This window comes from Palaemon carinicauda, chromosome 1 (assembly GCF_036898095.1).
Source record: "Palaemon carinicauda isolate YSFRI2023 chromosome 1, ASM3689809v2, whole genome shotgun sequence".
NCBI lineage: Eukaryota > Metazoa > Arthropoda > Malacostraca > Decapoda > Palaemonidae > Palaemon > Palaemon carinicauda.
The window spans coordinates 268,524,625-268,542,026 of record NC_090725.1 but is presented as its reverse complement, the minus strand read 5'-3'; the positions used below and the strand labels follow the sequence as shown (position 1 = coordinate 268,542,026).

General features: G+C 43.1%; 1 protein-coding gene across 1 annotated transcript in view; it reads right to left on the bottom strand.

Annotated features, from left to right (window-relative positions):
• LOC137656146 (putative glutathione-specific gamma-glutamylcyclotransferase 2) overlaps nt 1-17,402 on the bottom strand; it is a 127,969-nt gene that overhangs the window by 41,516 nt on the left and 69,051 nt on the right. The window contains exon 4 of the mRNA XM_068390364.1: nt 8,026-8,185. Within this exon, the coding sequence (XP_068246465.1) occupies nt 8,026-8,185 (160 nt within the window). The remainder of the gene's footprint in view (nt 1-8,025; nt 8,186-17,402) is intronic.

Below are 17,402 nucleotides of genomic sequence, written 5' to 3'. Positions count from 1 at the left end.
AATTACAACAAAGTATGAATATGATCCAACATTACAACACATCAAAACACATTTTTTCTCGTGTAGAAAAAATATGTAAATACATTATCGGAATAACGCCACTCAATGGAGATGTGAAACCAATTCTATCTAACATGGTCAGCTGTTCGAAAATACATAAACACTGTGACGCAAACGTTCACTCGGCACTGGTGTATTGATCAGATATGCACCTACATAGAACAGTATGTCAATCATAGCTGTGATCTGCACTAGAGGGTAGGTATACCCATGCACCCGATGCACTGTAAATTCCAAAATAGTCCACTGTTTATCGTAACACTAAATGACGGGTTTAATGACACTACCCGCCGCCACCACAAAGTGTTTTATTTCATGTACTTGCTTCGCGTAATGTTTGTAGAAGACCTGGATGATCTCCACCCAGTGTATGAGCGGAATCTTTCAAAGTCCATATGTTGAAAGAAATTCAACGAAGAAGCAACTTTCCTCGGATCGTGACCTACGGGTGTACTGTCAGGATCCGCTCTGCGAATAAAGTAGGTGAGCTTCGCTCTCAGTTGTCTTAAAGATAGGTTTGATCCTGAAGTTTCGCCTCTGAAGAGCTGTCCTCCCTTGAAGTTTAAAGTTCTTCAAAGATAGACCTTAAGTCACTACTGGGCATAGAGAGGCATCTTCCTTCAATGGGAAGATTCTCCAAGGACCTCTTGGTGGGTAGCTCGTTCTTAGCAAGAAAGGCAGGATCAGGAAAAAGGTTCAGTTCTCCTGAATCTAGGAACTGAATATGGCCTTCTTTTCTGGATAATGCAACTATTTCATGAACTCTAGCCCCTGAGGCTATTACGAAGCATAGTGCAAGACTTTGTCCAAAGACCACGTGATGGTCTTTGGTGGGGTTGCTGGCTTGAGTCTAGCGCATGCTTTCGGGATCTTATTAAAGATTTCACCTGAGAGGTCCACCTCAAAACCGTACAGAAGTGGTCTAGCCAGGGCTAATTTACAAGAAGTAATTGTAGTAGAGGCTAGGCCTTGTTCTAGAGGTGTATGAAGAATGCGAGACAGAAATCTATAAATATTTTTGTCGGTTTCCTTGCTTTCACAAAGGACACCCATTTCTTACATGACGACTCGTATTGCCTCCTAGTCGAACTTGACTTGTACTCCTCGATGAGGTCAACTTTATCCTTTGAGATTCCAAACTTTTTGTTCGCTGCTAAGGCGAGAAAATCATGAGATGTAGGTTGCTGGTTCTCGAGGATGAAGCGTAGACAGTTGACTTCTGGACCAGTTGAAATAGCACTGGATTCGGCAGAGGAAACAGCTTCAGTTTCAACTCAAGGACTAGAGGGAACCAATTGCTTTTGGGCCACTTGGGGGCTACTACTGCTGCTGTTCATCTGAAGGATCTTAGCTTGTCGAGGAGTCTTAGCAGGAGATTGGTTGGTGGAAACAGGTAAATATGATTCCACCTGTTCCAGTCGAGGGGCATGGCATCCATCGCTTCTGCTTGAGGGTCCATGTAAGGGGCTACGTATCGAGATAGTTATTAATTGTCGCTCGTTGCGAAGAGGTCGATCTGCAGTTCTGGGACTTTTTCCGAGATGAATAGTCCCTAGCCGCAGACTCATTCCCTTTCATCTCGGAAAAAGTCCCAGAACTGCAGATCGACCTCTTCGCAACGAGCGACAATTAATAACTATCTCGATACGTAGCCCCTTACATGGACCCTCAAGCAGAAGCGATGGATGCCATGCCCCTCGACTGAAACAGGTGGAATCATATTTACCTGTTTCCACCAACCAATCTCCTGCTAAGAGTCCTCGACAAGCTAAGATCCTTCAGAGGAACAGCAGCAGTAGTAGCTACTACTGCTGCTGTTCCTCTGAAGGATCTTAGCTTGTCGAGGACTCTTAGCAGGAGATTGGTTGGTGGAAACAGGTAAATATGATTCCACCTGTTCCAGTCGAGGGGCATGGCATCCATCGCTTCTGCTTGAGGGTCCATGTAAGGGGCTACGTATCGAGATAATTATTAATTGTCGCTCGTTGCGAAGAGGTCGATCTGCAGTTCTGGGACTTTTTCCGAGATGAAGGGGAATGAGTCTGCGTCTAGGGACCATTCTGTCTCTATGGGGTTTCGTCTTGTAGGTGAACTGCTGATAGGTGCCATCCCTTTCTCCTTGCCAGGTAGAAGATGGCTAGCATCACATGGTTGATGTGGGGTGATCTCGAGCCTTGTTGATTTAGACACTTTACTATCACCTTGTTGTCCAGGACCAATCTAATGTGGATTGATCTGCGAGGGGATAATCTCTTCAACGTCAGGAATACTGCCATAGCTTCCAAAATGTTGATATGGAATGTTTTGAACTGGTGCTACAAATTCCCTTGCACTGTTTTGTCATGAGATTGACCTCCCCATCCTTCCAGGGAGGCATCCGTGTGTATCATCAATGATGGTTGTGCTTGGCTCTTGGCTGTTGACCACGGCCTTAATTGCGTGCACAACAAGGTCGGGGTCAACATTAGTTGATTTCTTCGAGCGTTTGATGCATATTTCCTCCAGACTCATGATGCATCTTTCAAACGTGCCTTTAGCACAGGGTCTGTCACTACTGCAAACTAGAGAGAGCCCAATACTTTTTCCTGTTGGAGTCTTGATATCCTCTTGTGACGGATTAGTCTCCTGACAGATCCCACTATTTCTCTCCTCTTCTTGGATGGAATGGAGAGGTGGTATGACTTCAAGTTCTATTGGATTCTTAGCCACTGGAACTGTTGAGCTGGGTTGAGACAAGACTTCTTACTGTTAATCTTGAAGCCCAGGTGTTCCAAAAACTGGATCACTCTGTTGGCTGCTTGCAGACAAGTAGTCTTAGATGCTGCCCATACCAACCAGTCGTCTAGATATGCTACCACTTGAACTCCTTCGGTGCATAGCTGTTGGACGATTGTGTCTGCTAGCTTCGTGAATATCCTTGGGGCTGTATTCAGTCCGAAGGGCATTGCTCTGAAGACAAACTACTTCTCCTGTAGTTTGAATTCTAGGTAGGAGGAGAAAAGGCGACTCATCGGGAGATGCCAGTAAGCATCTGCTAGGTCTATTGAGACCGTGTACGTCCCTTTCGACAGAAGGGTCCTTATGTGTTGCAAAGTAAGCATCCGGAACTTGTTAAATGGACACAGGTCTTGAATGACTCTGAGTTTGTCTGAGTCTTTCTTGGGAACACAAAACAGCCTTCCCTGGAAGTTGATGGACTTTGCTTTCTTTATTACCTTTTTTTTCAAGAGTTCTGAGGTATATTATTCCAACAAGGGGGTGGAGTATTGGAAGAATTCTGGAAAACGGGGTGGAGTTCTGCTCCATTTCCACCCGAGTCCATTCATGATTAGGCTGTGGGCCCAGGGATCGAAGGTCCAGCGATCCCGAAAGTGATGTAGTCTGCCCCTACCTGGAATCCCTCATTGCTTGGGGGGTCCAGCGGATTTATTTCCACGACCACGTCCTCCTCGGCCCCGAGAGAAGTAACCTCCTGGAGAACTTCTCTTAGGACCTTTTCCTTTCTGACTGGGGCGAAAGGAAGTCGACTGCCTATCAAAGGTAGGGTTAAATACTGGTGACTGGGCTACCAGTTGTTGAGGGACCATCTGGAAGGTGGTCTGAGGCATCGTGGTCATAATCATGGCGGGGAGTTGTGCAGGTCTACGTGGTCTCTTTGCCCTTTTGTTCTTGGGCTGGGGACCTCCTTCCGAGGAAGATTTCCTTTTTGAATACATGCCCCACTTTTGGAGAAGGTTCCTGTTCTCCGTGGTTGCTCTCGCAATGACCTCTTGGACCAGTTCCTGTGGGAAAAGGTCTTTACCCCAGATGCTCGAGGTAATCAGCTTCCTTGGTTCGTGTCTGATGGTTGCTGAAGCCAAGACAAACTCTCTACAAGCACTCCTTGATCTCAGGAAAGCGTATAGGTCTTTCACATGTGAGATTTGGCCAGGAAGAGGAACATTTCTGGGGCATTATGTTGACCTGCACTCATTTCCAGACAGTTCTGATGAGAGAGGGAAGCCACAAGTCTCTCCTTTGACTCCTGTTCCTTCCTCAGAAGACGGTCTGGCAACTTCGGAAGGTTCTCATTGAACTGTTGTCCTGCGATCTCTGGGTCTAACTTAGAGACAGAGAAGGTTAGGTGGGGGTCCTTCCACTTCTCCCTGCAGGTAGGCAATGCTAGAGAGAATGACTTGCATTCCTCTAGGGTCGGACATGGTTTTTCCCTCATCGACTGCCTTGACGGCAAAGTCTAGTGCCTTCTCCGTAAAGGGGAAAGAGATGGAGGAAGGAGCAAGAAAGGTGGGGTGCTTCCTGCTCAGTGCTGAGACTTTGGAGTTGGTATATCCGGCTCCCTTGAAGGCCTTCAGGAAGATGGCTTGTGCCTTCTCGTGTTCAAACACGATGACCTCTTTGGAGACCATTTCTTCTCGGGTTACATTCTCGTCCCGCAGTGTCACATAGCAATCTGGATAGGCCGAAAAGTTAGGCCAGAACTCAAGGTCTTCAATTTGCTCTGACTCCCAACTTCTCGGAAATTAACAGTTTCCCATTCATCATTGGCATGTGCTCTGCATACCTCCAGGGATTGGTTTCAGAGCAATGAGGGAGATTAGACACTCTAAGAGGCTTCTTAGAGGTGCCCTTGGTGGTTACAAAGCGGTCCATCTTCTCCTGCAACAACCTTTGCTGCTGCTTAATCGATTTCCGCATCGTCTCCTGTTCCCGTTAGAATGACTCCATCATTCGTTGAAGAGATGTCAGAACCTCTTTGCTTGCGTTAACCTGGTCAACAGGTTGTGGAGTTGGGGCCGAGGACATTGACGGCAGAGGTTGGTATGCCGTCACAGGAAACTGAGGATTGTCTGTTGCCGTTGACAACGATCCTTCTTCCTCCATTGGGAAGGGTCCACGTTCTCTTCAGGGCCACCTTGCAGTAGGTCCTGTTCCGTATTGGTGGACACTTCTGACATCCTCTCTTGGTGGATGTCCATGCCTTCTAGTGCCTTGTTAATGTCCGAGTCAATCTTCAGTTGTACGAAGGGGGACCGGAGCTGTTCCTGGGACACCACCACACTCAGCAGAGCCTTGGGGAACATTAGACACCTCAGGGAGTCATTGGGCAAGTATGGTCCTGGAGAGTTCTTTTAGAACCCTCTTACCCATTTGCGAAGGGTGTCCCTCGCTGTCTCCCTAGTCTCTAGGGTAACTAGGGGGGCTTCACCAAAGCCGTTGGCCAGCAGAATTGAGCAGGTGGGGCAACACTTCGGGTCCCAATACTTTAGGACTCCTATGACAACGCCGCAGGAGGCATGAGTTCTGCACATCGTGTGACCACAGAAGTCTTTCCCCTTGTGGTTGCAGAACATCGATCCACACTTCTCCATAGGTTCATTCTGTAAAGGAAAAATACTAATGAGTATTTTTGTTTTTTATATCAGTGATATAAAAGCATACAGTCTTTAATAGCAATAGTAATCACTCTTGTTTATGGTAGCTTCGGATAGTAAGCTTGAAATGAAATAGAAAAGACACATATCTGTATTTCCTCTCCCAGGCCATTGCTGAGACCTCTGTCAGTATTAATATTCAGTTTCCCTGATAGGGAGTATACAAGGTAGAGAAACTCTAGGAACTAGAGTTTGAGTTAGTAAATAGCTTATACTAACATTATCCACCTGTAGTATCATATTAATACCGATTGGATATTTCAAGTCCCTGATGATTGATGAAAACCATCTGAGTATTGAGGGAATATTCAACCTCAACAGAATATCGTGGTCCCAACAATCGTCTGTGATAGGAAACACAGAGTATGTTAGAAAACGTGTACTACTGTATAGTTGTATACAGTAGTTTGCCGCCAGACACTGCCGGTGTTAGGTTAGTACCTGAAGGTGCAAACTGATAGAGAGAGAGAAAGATTAAGGAAGGAGAGTTTCCTACTATTATGAATGAACATAACAGCTGGAAGTGTAGGAGGACTATACGACTGCCTACTGTCTCCTTACCTGAAAGTTCCAATGGAAGGGGAAAGAATCCATCAGATTCTGGCTCCCACCCATCCACAAAGGGCCTGTCGCCGGCAATGAAGTCGGCGGCAATGAATGTGGATGGCAGCTCAAGAGAGAGCTGAGGACTTTCCAAAGTATGTTAAGTTTTCCACCGGAAGCCATCAGAAGCCGTCTCAAATTTCCCCCAATTTTATTAACTTCTTGTGAAGGAAGGGAGTTAAGGGGAAGGTGGCAGAGACAGCCGAACTAACTCCCGCCGGCGGGGTGCTAGCCAGTAACGCAGTCGTCCTACCAAGCCGGGATGATTATCAGGATACTGGTGAAAGAATCTGGTGACGGCATGACGTCACTAAAGGACAGAGGGGGAAGGGGTTGAGGGTCTTATAGTTCATTGATATCACAGGTGGCGGCGGGTATGCCGCCTTCCTCAAACAATGAGCTGGGGAAGCATAGCTTCCTGAGCTGACAATATTGTCGACGGCAAGACAAGGGCACCCTGAGTATGTCATTATCTGAATCAAAGCCGGGGGCAGTAAGAACATCATTCTACTCAACGGCGATGAAGAGGGACAGTGGCTGCCGCCTATAGCGGTGGCGTCACTCGGGGAGGGAGGAAGGGTTTAGCCTCTTCTCTCTGAGAGAGAATAAATATTGTAACTTGTCGATAAATTCTAGAGAATGTAACATCTCATACGAATCGAGAAGAAATGATAAAGGTGAGGCTAAACAGGGGAATTACTTTACTGATGTATATATGAGCAAGAGTAGCCTTGCTCTGGTAGGAGCCCCGGCCAAGGTAATCGATACCACCGGGGTTCCCGCCCGCATACGATAGGTAAAGTCACATAATAGAAAGAGGAATAATTTTCATGTATGCAATATCACAGCTTGTATACCTTGCCTAACTAGCTAATATTATAGCTTTAAAACCGGGAAGTGTCACCCTACTAACTAAATAATATGTGAATGTAACTGGCGACAGCAGTCGTAAAATGGCTGCCTCCGGTCTCGGCAACACTCGCCCAAACACACTTAAATTATTGGAATTTAACTGTGAAAAGGGAGACTAAATTTACACACAGGAAAGAATTAATAATCAACTTTCCAGATGATGAGGATGCTGGAGATTGCATGTTGAAATTCCAAAAAACTAGTAAAAAACACCGGGCTAAAGGGGAGCACAATACTCTTAGCAGGCTACTAGAATAGGAATGGCGTCATAGTAGTAGTAAGGAAGGAGGTCCACCGGGTACCTAGAACAGCACCCCTTTCTTCTGCCACTCTTCCCCCTTACATCAAAGCGTTAAATCTATTCGGGGTGAAGATTGCCATGTGTCGTATCTAGAATACGTCCCCTGATATTATGCGATATCCTTTATTGGATACTCGCGCCAGGAGTTAGAATCCTGGAGACCTTTGGTTTAATTCTCTGGGAGTATCACTGTAGCAAATATCCCTTACAAGGCCACCTATAGGAACCCTTCCATCAGGACAACATGGCCTGAGCCCAAAAAGCTACCAAGTCATCAACAGATCTTGACCCCAAAGGAACGCAGCCATGGATGTTAGGTTTCACCCAAAAAAACTTGTGTACTAACTATTAATACATTTATGGTTGTATCTTCCATCAGCCATGTCACCCTCCTACTCCAAGAGCTAATTCCTTACATCCAACACCACCTTCTTCTGTGTCTAGTAGGCTAAGCAGTAATAAAGCCAACTTCTAGGTAAAGTGAAACTTATTAATGTGATGATAATATTCTTCTCTCTCTCTCTCTCTCTCTCTCTCTCTCTCTCTCTCTCTCTCTCTCTCTCTCTCTCTCTCTCTCTCTCTCTCTCTCTCTCTCTCTCTCTCTCTCTAAAAAAAAAGTGACAAAAATAAAACAACCCTAGCTTATCCAGTGTCAAACATCAATAAAATAAGAAATTTATAAATATACTGTAGAGATAGACTGCATCAAATCCTTACCTAAATAGATTATGAGTTCCCACGGAGCTAAAGTACTGTCTTGAGGGTAGAACATAACAGGTGTGCGCTGATAACCGTCCTTTTCACGGTGATCTAGATGGGCCAAAACCTGTTTCAGGTCTGATTCCCCAATTTCATATGATACACCCCAAACTTTCTCCTGTAAATATTAGGTATTCATATGTTAGATACTGTATTTAAAATATATTCGTTCTACAACAAACCCAAAATTTGAATTAAATCATGGCAAAAATTGAAATACATAATCAAATGAAAACAGCAGTTTGTTGTACTGTGCATTCTTGATTGGCAGATCAGTGTCTTCTGTAAAAATGATTACCATTCTTTATGGTTATATAAACATTTTTGACACCCAGGATATCCCCATCTGTTGGGGATTCTTTAAAAGAAAATGGTTTATTATTCATTCATTTCATCCTTCACTGATTTTTCCCCTTAAAATCTGTATTTTACTATCAACAATAAAGTAATACATAATTTATTTGAAAGTTTATACTTTTAAGATACTGTATTAAATCCCAGATCACGTGAGTCACCAGACTCATCGGACCTGGGATCTGAGTGGCAGAACAGCTTGTCTGATGCCGAGCCGCGCTCAGGCAGCATGTTGGCCAATATGCATGCAGCTCTGGGAGCCCCGCCCGGACCTACTCAGACCCTATCTAACCCCAACGATGATGAGCATAATAGCACCCTGACTGTGATGTATCCCCTCTGGCGAGTACCTCAACCAATGGTAGAGCCACTCTGTTCCAGACTCAGTACAGCCTCCGCTCACGGGTACCAGTCCAGTGATCGCTGCCTGACTTGACTATCGCACCAAGTTGTATAAATAGAGCCATCCCTGCCTACACCCATTCACTTCTTCCCTGAAGATGAAAGGAGACATCTGGCAACCTCTCGCAAGATGTAACAGCCAAACTTATTTATACTTTGTATTTGTCAGTTTGCTTTTAGTAAATTTTTAGCAAATTCTTAGAATTTTTCTAGGGATTTTGCTCTCCCACCTACTGATATCAGACCAACATAGCATAGTTACTGGTGGCCTGCAGTACAAATGAGAAGAAAAATCAGAGCAATTGAGAAGCTCAATTATAAGATAAATGACACTGAGGCACCATTATCTTCATCGGAACTGCACTAGCCTCATGGCTAGTATAGTGGTAGCGTGTTTGCCTAGCATTCGCATGACGGCAAATCAATCTCCACCCGGAACCATAAGTTTAGGCTGTTTACTGGGGAGGACATGGCTGTGCTTGGGCATTACAGTGGGAGGTTGGGCTTACGCAGCTGACGTTATGGTGAGCATCCATTTTAATGAAACTGGAACTGAAACCAGACACCTTTAACCTTTAAAAGAGGGTCTACTTCAGAGAATATCATTATCATTACTGTATTATTATTATTATTATTATTATTATTAGTAGTAGTAGTAGTAGTAGTAGTAGTAGTAGTAGTAGTAGTAGTAGTAGTAGTAGTAGTAGTAGTAGTAGCTAAGCTAAACCCTAGTTGGAAAGGTAGGATGCTACACTACAAGCCCAAGGGCTTCAAAAAATGAAAATAGCCCAGTGAGAATAGGAAATAAGGTAATAAAAGGGATTTTGACAAAGGAAAAATCTATTTCTGGGAAGAGGCCTGTGACGGCCGGTGAAAAGGTCCTTCTTTACACTCTTCTAATATAAATCTTCCAAATATACTAGAGAAAGATAAAAGCATGGAATGCAGAGGTTACAACCCTCGCGCGATCACCTTGTAGGTGTCGTGTATTTAACAAGGGCGTGTGAAAAAACCACTATTCACAGGCTGTCTTCCATTTAGATAATCCCTTCATCAATGGGGAGGGCCGTGACAGGCCCTAGAGAACACAGTTGGACTACCCCACCGACACCTACCACGCGCACTCTCTAGGACATCCTTCTGTTTTGGACTTGCCCGATAAGTCGATAGTGTTTTGCTCAGTGTTTTTTCGCAAGTGATTGTCGTTAATTCAACATGACTGACGTTGCTACTTCACCTTTACCAATGTTAAGTACCATAGTTTGTTTTGACAGTTTATTTCAGTACCGGGCATTTGTTCTTTTTCCAGTATTGTGGATTTGAGTTTTGGAAGCGATTGGCCTGCCTCGGTATCGGCAGCCATTTTGGGTTTTGTTCGCTTCGGTAAATTTTCAAGTTAATATTGCCCATCTGGTACTCTGTCATCTAGGTTATATCACTTACGTTTTATGACCAATTTTATTATCATTATTTATTATTAGTTTTTACTATGGTATTTATTTGCGAGCAAGTCCAATTTGGACCTACGAAGAATAGCGATTTAGTCTTTGTTATAGTATGTACACGCCTCAGGAAGGTGCTCGCTTTAGACTATATCTTTATGTTTATTTGTTACGTTGTCGTTATTCTTCGTTCTTGGTTATTAAAATTACTAAGAAAAAAGAAATCAATTTTATTATTTTTCTTATCATATTATTGTGTGATGTTGGTTTTTTATTATGTAACCTTGAGAGCGTGAGCATAGAGTGCTCGTTTTCTGTTTCTACAGTTATGAGTTACCCCTTCTCTCGTTTTCTTTATTAAGCTCGAGTAAGAGAGGTGGATTTCCCGTTTTCCGTTTTTTACGATCACGAGTTATTCCTGCCTCCTCTTATTCTCCGAGTTGATGATATTACGTTTAATGATATTCACGTTTTATTGATGTGGTTACTGTTAATATAGCTAGCACTATTAATAGGTTACGTTAGTGTATGAGTCATTAGTTGGGGTCGCTTTATGCCGACACCCTTAGCTCCGCCTTGAGTTACACTCCGCTATAATGGATACTCATTGGGTGAGAACTAGTCAGATATTTGGAGTGCAACGGTGAAATCCGGCACTCAGACTCCGGCTGCGGCCTTTTTGCACACGTACCTTTGTCATGATTGATCACAATTACATTATTACGGTCCCTTTTTTCATCGAATCTCCGGCTTCACTGGAGATAACACAGACATACAGCATTGAGGTTAATGTTATCGTACCGCTGACGGTCACGATATCACGATGACGGGCCTTTGTCACCGGATCTCCGGTACAAACAGAGATCAATCAGACGATCAGAACCGGAGTTAACAATTTGATACCGATGAAGTTTATAGTTTCATGTTACGTGGTTACTGGTTATTAATATATTTTCTTAAAATATTAATTTGTTAGCTATTATTTTACTCACACATAATTAAAATTAATTGTTTTACTGGGGATTCATATATCACTGACCAGAATCTCAAGGAACATCCAGACTTATGTCTTCTTTCTTTTACAGAAAGTCCGCTGCGCTGCCAAGGGCTGCTCCGCTGCCTTTACTGATCCCATGGGCCATGATCTATGCCGGTCCCATGCACATTACGCCATATCCTTCTCTCGGGAACCGGGACAAGCCCCCTACATGGTATGGTTCCCGGAGTCATGCATGCTCTGCTATGAGCTGTCATCCCTACTCCTGAGCGAGGAGGTAAGTTGGTTCTAGTTTGTTCCTGTTAATATCCTTTGCGAGGAATTAATTGGTCTTTATATATTTACATCGATTATTGCTTCATCTTTAATCCCCTCTCCTCTTTCAGGCTGATGATGAATCTCTCCGGGAGGCAAGAGCTACTCTCCGTCCTTGGGTGTCAGGTTTTGGGAGGAATGCGCCGTCTGGAGCACCCTATCTCCTTGATGGAGACATGGCTTCTCGCCTATTCCCAGGCTCTACTACTGTAGCAGTTCCACCGGAGACAGCGGCACCGTTAATTGAGGCGGTTAGAGCAACCATTCTAACGGAGGAAGAGGTTTTATTGACGGAGGACGCGCCCTTTCTAGATCTGGACGACGAACCCATGGATGAGCAGGTAGGTGGTGATGAGTTGGTGGACCCCCTTTCACCCCACACTCCTTCCTCTACTACTTCCTTTCACGGCTTTGATAAACCTACGGCTTCTCCTCAAGGTCCCTCCGTTCCTGTACGACCCAAGGTGAAGCCACTACGTACCTTTAAGCCTTCAGCTTTGCCATTATCAGTGTCACCGGTCCCGGGACCCTCAAAGGATCCTGATGTTCATATTACTGTACCTAAAACCGTGACTCCTAAAAAGACGAAGTCCGCTAAGTCCAGGGCTTCGTCAGCGGATCGGGCTCGGGAGCACGCCTTATCCGCCACCATGGTCAGGGATATTGTGAAAGAGTAGATACAACAGCATCTACAACAACATTCTAAGACAGACCAAGGAGCTATGACGGAGCTCAAAGATATGGTGGCGAGTCTGATCCGTTCCGGAACTCAGATGCCTCCGCCTTCAGCCCCAGACGCATCGAAGTTACCCCCCTTCGATAAAAACAACCCTTGGAGGTTTGCCTTACATGCTCCATATATAGATGGTGCCATAACTCTGGAGGGCATAGGCACCCGCCCTCTAGAGGACCTGGAATTTTACCCTCCGGGACTAGAATTCCCATTCAACGGCTTCATCCGATTGAAAGAACATGCCTTGGTTAGGTTAGACAAGGTACTGAAGGAAACAGTAATATTTCCTAAGGAGCAGGCCCAAGCTCTCTGGGCCAGGACGTTGTCGGACTGGGGGTGCACTAATTCCAAGCTCACCCCACACAAAGGAGCCTACACCATATTTACAGCTTCCCCAGGTATTACCTTGCCTATTACAGATAAAGTGGCAGGTCTTACTTTTCAAGCTATCAAAGAAGGTTCTGCCATGCCAGCTCTTAAAGAGGCGGACCCCACCTCCATGCTCATCCCGAGTACCGTTACTATCTGGGATGATGCCCCCTCTACTTTCACAGTAGGGAAGTTAGACCCAGACTGCGCCTCTAATCTGTTTTCCGAGAAGCTCCCCAAATTACCGGAAAATCTTCTCAAGACTGAGTTTAAGGCACGGAATAGGTTAGCTAGGTCTCTCCACTCCATTACCTCCATGGAGTCTCTAGCCGCGCTTTATCCGACTGAGACCTTGTTCTGGGTATTCACAAAGAACCTGTCTCTGTCCTTCCAAATCGACCTACACGAGTTTTGTTCGGCTCGGGTTAGTTGCAGGAAACACGTTCTATCTGAGGCCTCGATCAGGCATGAACCGAACAGACTGATAGCTTCCCCCTGCTGGGGTAAGAACCTTTTTCCTCAGGAGGAGGTGAACAAGGTTCTACAAGACGCTGCGAGAGCAAACCAAAATTTGCAAGCGAGGTGGGGCCTCACTGCCAAAAGGAGGGTTGAAGTTCAAAAGCAAACCTTCTTCAGGAAGAAACAGAGGTTTGCCCCTTACAAGACGAGCCGAGGTCACTACCATCAATCGTCTTCACAGTCTCCCGCTGCTTCGTCTACTCTACAACCGAAGCACCCTCAACAGGTGGTCTACCTCACTGCTCCCCCAGGTACCCAACCCAACCCCGTTTGGATGCCATCACCCGCATACAACCCTAGCTACGAACCCTCAGGTCCCTTTCGTGGACACCAGAGAGGTAGCTACAGGGGTAGAGGACAGTTCCGTCAACGAGGCAGACCTAGGACAAGGGGTTCTCGAGGAGGGAAGGGACCTAGATTCACTCCCTTGCAATGATATAGTCCCGGTAGTGGGGAGACTTTACCACTTTCGAGACCATTGGACCTTCAGTCCGTGGGCTCACAGCATAGTCTCCAAAGGCTTGGGGTGGAAATGGTCACAAGGTTCTCCTCCTCCACCAGTGGCCTTCTTCCAGAAACCCACTACCATTCTGAAAGAGTACACCACCGAGTTACTAAAGAAAAAAGCAATCAAACGGGTTCGATCGCTGAAGTTCCAAGGCCGCCTGTTCACAGGTCCGAAGAAAGGCTCGTCGGTATTGAGAGTGGTCCTGGACTTGTCAAAGCTAAATTCTTACATCCTCTGCGACAGGTTCCGGATGTTGACCATCTCTCAGGTACGGACCTTACTTCCCCGTGGGGCCGTCACCACCTCTATCGATCTTACCGACGCCTATTATCACGTACCAATAGCTCGAAACTTCTCTTCTTACCTAGGTTTCAGTCTAGGCAGGAAAGCCTTTGCGTTCAAAGTCATGCCCTTCGGCCTCAACATTGCACCCAGGATATTCACGAAACTGGGAGAGACAGTGTTAGAACAAATCAGGTACCAAGGGATTCAGATCGTTGCTTATCTGGACGATTGGCTCATTTTGGCTCGGTCGGCCCTGGAATGCAACAGAGCTACGAAGAAAGTACTTCGTTTTCTCGCCAACCTGGGATTTCGGGTCAATCTCCGAAAATCCCGCCTATTACCATCAGACCGCTTCGAATGGTTAGGCATACAGTAGGACCTTGCACAGCACAAGCTGTCTCTACCTCCCAAAAAGGTAAGAGAAATAGCTTCCAAGATCAAGAATTTTCTCAAACACAAACAGGTGTCCAGAAGAGCCTTAAAAATAATCCTCGGCCTTCTTCAATTCGCTTCAGTAACAGATCGACTATTGAAAGCCAAACTCAAAGACATCAATCGAGTTTGGAGAAAGAGAGCCACAGTACCTTTAAGAGACAAGGTCTCGAAGATCCCCTCTGTCTTGAAAATGAGACTACAGCCATGGTCCGAACCGAAGAACCTCTCCAAATCGGTTCCTCTTCAATTCCCACCCCCATAAGTGACAATTCATACAGACGCGTCTCTGAGTGGATGGGGGGGGGTTACTACGAACATCAGATGTTTCTACATTAGTAGTAATGAATAAAAAATACAAAATATCTTAAGATCAGTAACAATGTTAAAATAATTCTGTCATATATAAACTATGAAGAGAGACTTAAATCCAGGGGCAGACTGGCCATTTGGAGATTCTGGACTTTGCCACATGAGTCGCCCAATTTGAAAGCCGCTTGGGCTGTCTCTACTCTCTAGTAGGAGAAAAAGAGAAAATGTAAGAAAGGAAAATAATAATAATAATAATAATAATAATAATAACAATTATTATTATTATAATTATTATTATTATGAGAGAGTATAGTCGCCTATAATAGTTCTTAAACTTTCCGTAGGGTAGAGGAATGACAGGAATGGGCTCGGGGAAAGGATGCACTGTCCTCAGATGGGGGATTATATGTAGCTTGTACATGGTACACGTATAAGATTTGTACAAACGTATGAATGAACTGTCTGGACTCTGTTGTTTATAGAATAATCATTATAGAAAAGAATACCTAACTTCATTTAAACCAAAAAAATTTTCAGTTGTTATTGAGTTGTTGGCGTTAAGAGCAGTGGCGTATTGACGAGGATGTGAGGAGATTGGATTGTGCCCACCTCGGGTACCAACAGTTAATTAATGAAATGACAAAACTATGTCCACTTCCATTAGGCTGAAAAATAATAAATTCTAACAACGACAAAGTTAAATAAAATTATAAATAGGTTTATAGATTTTTTCCACAAAATTGAGGATGAAACCAAAACTACTGGGGTTTCAACTATGTTTAAAGAGATTTTTCTTTAAATTTAATGAAAAATTTAGTCTTATGTGGGGAATCAATACTCGAAATTGCACCGCTGCGTTTTGTAATCATGGTCTCTCTGGTAAAGGTAAATTACTTTATTTTTTTCAATTCTTATTCAGTTGGATTTATCATGATTTGTATATGAACTCCTTCATATATCTTATATTGTGAGCAGGGCTGCTCTCCAATGTAGGGATTTCATTATTCAGTCTACTAACAAGCGCTTTGCAAAAGGAAGTATTGTAGACCCAACGGTAAATTTCATGATTCGCTATTCTCCTACGATAGATGGCAAGGATTAAGATAGGCCGATTTTGAGTAGATAAAGAAATTAATGAAAGACTCTGTGTGATTTCTTTGGTCTTTGACTAAATTATTTACCTTAAACAAAACACATTTTTTAATAAGATATTTGGACACTTAGTCATGCTAGTTATTTTGTAGAGTATACCTTATTGTACCTAACCTTGGCAAAGGGGAGGGCCAAAGAAGATAATTATTTTGTTCCCCCTGTTGATAAGAAATTGCATAGGCATTTAGGAGCACAATTTGTTTACATAGTAAACCTAAGTATTTTTTATAATTGGGCATTTTATAACATAGACCTAAACTAGCTTATAATTAATTAGTGGAGTTTGATTAGCCTAGACCCAGAAACGGTCATAAGTAATTATTATGTAGAATTTCATAAATGTCAAACAATACCCACAGTACTATATACAGTGTTGATATGATAAGCACTGCAATATTAAAATTAACTTTTTTTCTAAATTCTAATTTTTCATTTTCCTCTACTGAGTACATGATACACAATTACACGTTTTATGAACTGCATATTTTATGCGTTCATTTGCTTACATATTACTGTGCAAATCTAAAATACTGACATCAGCAGCCACATTTGCATTGGCAAATTTTAAAAAATACATTTAGATACCCACATCCACAAATCCTATCTTTAGACATATGATGCTTCTTAAATATGAGATCATTTTAGTCTCAGTAGAATCGACATTCTATCAGCTTACAAAATAGTCAAAAAACAATAAGAATCTGGAGGGGATAAAAAGAGACTTTGAAGGTATTAAGATTGTAGCAGACACATTTGTAAAATGAGCATATGAGAAACTTCAAAATAAAGACAAGATAGAGACAGTTGGAAGTGCAATGAGAACATCGAAAAAAGAGAAAAAAAAGAAATTGATACCTGGAGAAGTAGTTCCTGATGAAACACTAAATGAAGTTGGGTTGCATAATTAGGTACTGGACAAAGTTTCACAAAGCCTTCATGACCAATTTCTCAAACATGATACACTGAGGGGTGACTTACCCTATCCTGGTCCAAAACTTTTTGACCAGATGAAGATTGTTAATTACAATCTGAGTTAAGAAGTCTAGCTTCCCATTGGGAAAAACTATAACAAGATTAGGAAGATCACTCCACAATCTGGACACAGGTGGAATAAAACTTCTAGAATACCGTGTAGTGTTGAGCCTTATGATGGAAAAGGCAAGACTGTTAGAACTGACTGCATATCAAAGAACAAACTGAATTTCATGTACAAAAAGTAATTCTGCCAAAGATGGAGACCCTTAAAAATCAGCATTTTATTACTCACAAGCCTTCCCTGGCTACACCCATTTTAGTGAAATAAATATAAATCTATATATAATATATAATATATATATATATATATATATATATATATATATATATATATATATATATATATATATATATATATATCTATCTATCTATCTATCTATCTATCTATCTATATATATATATATATATATATATATATATATATATATATATATATATATATATATATATATATATATATATATATATATATATATATAT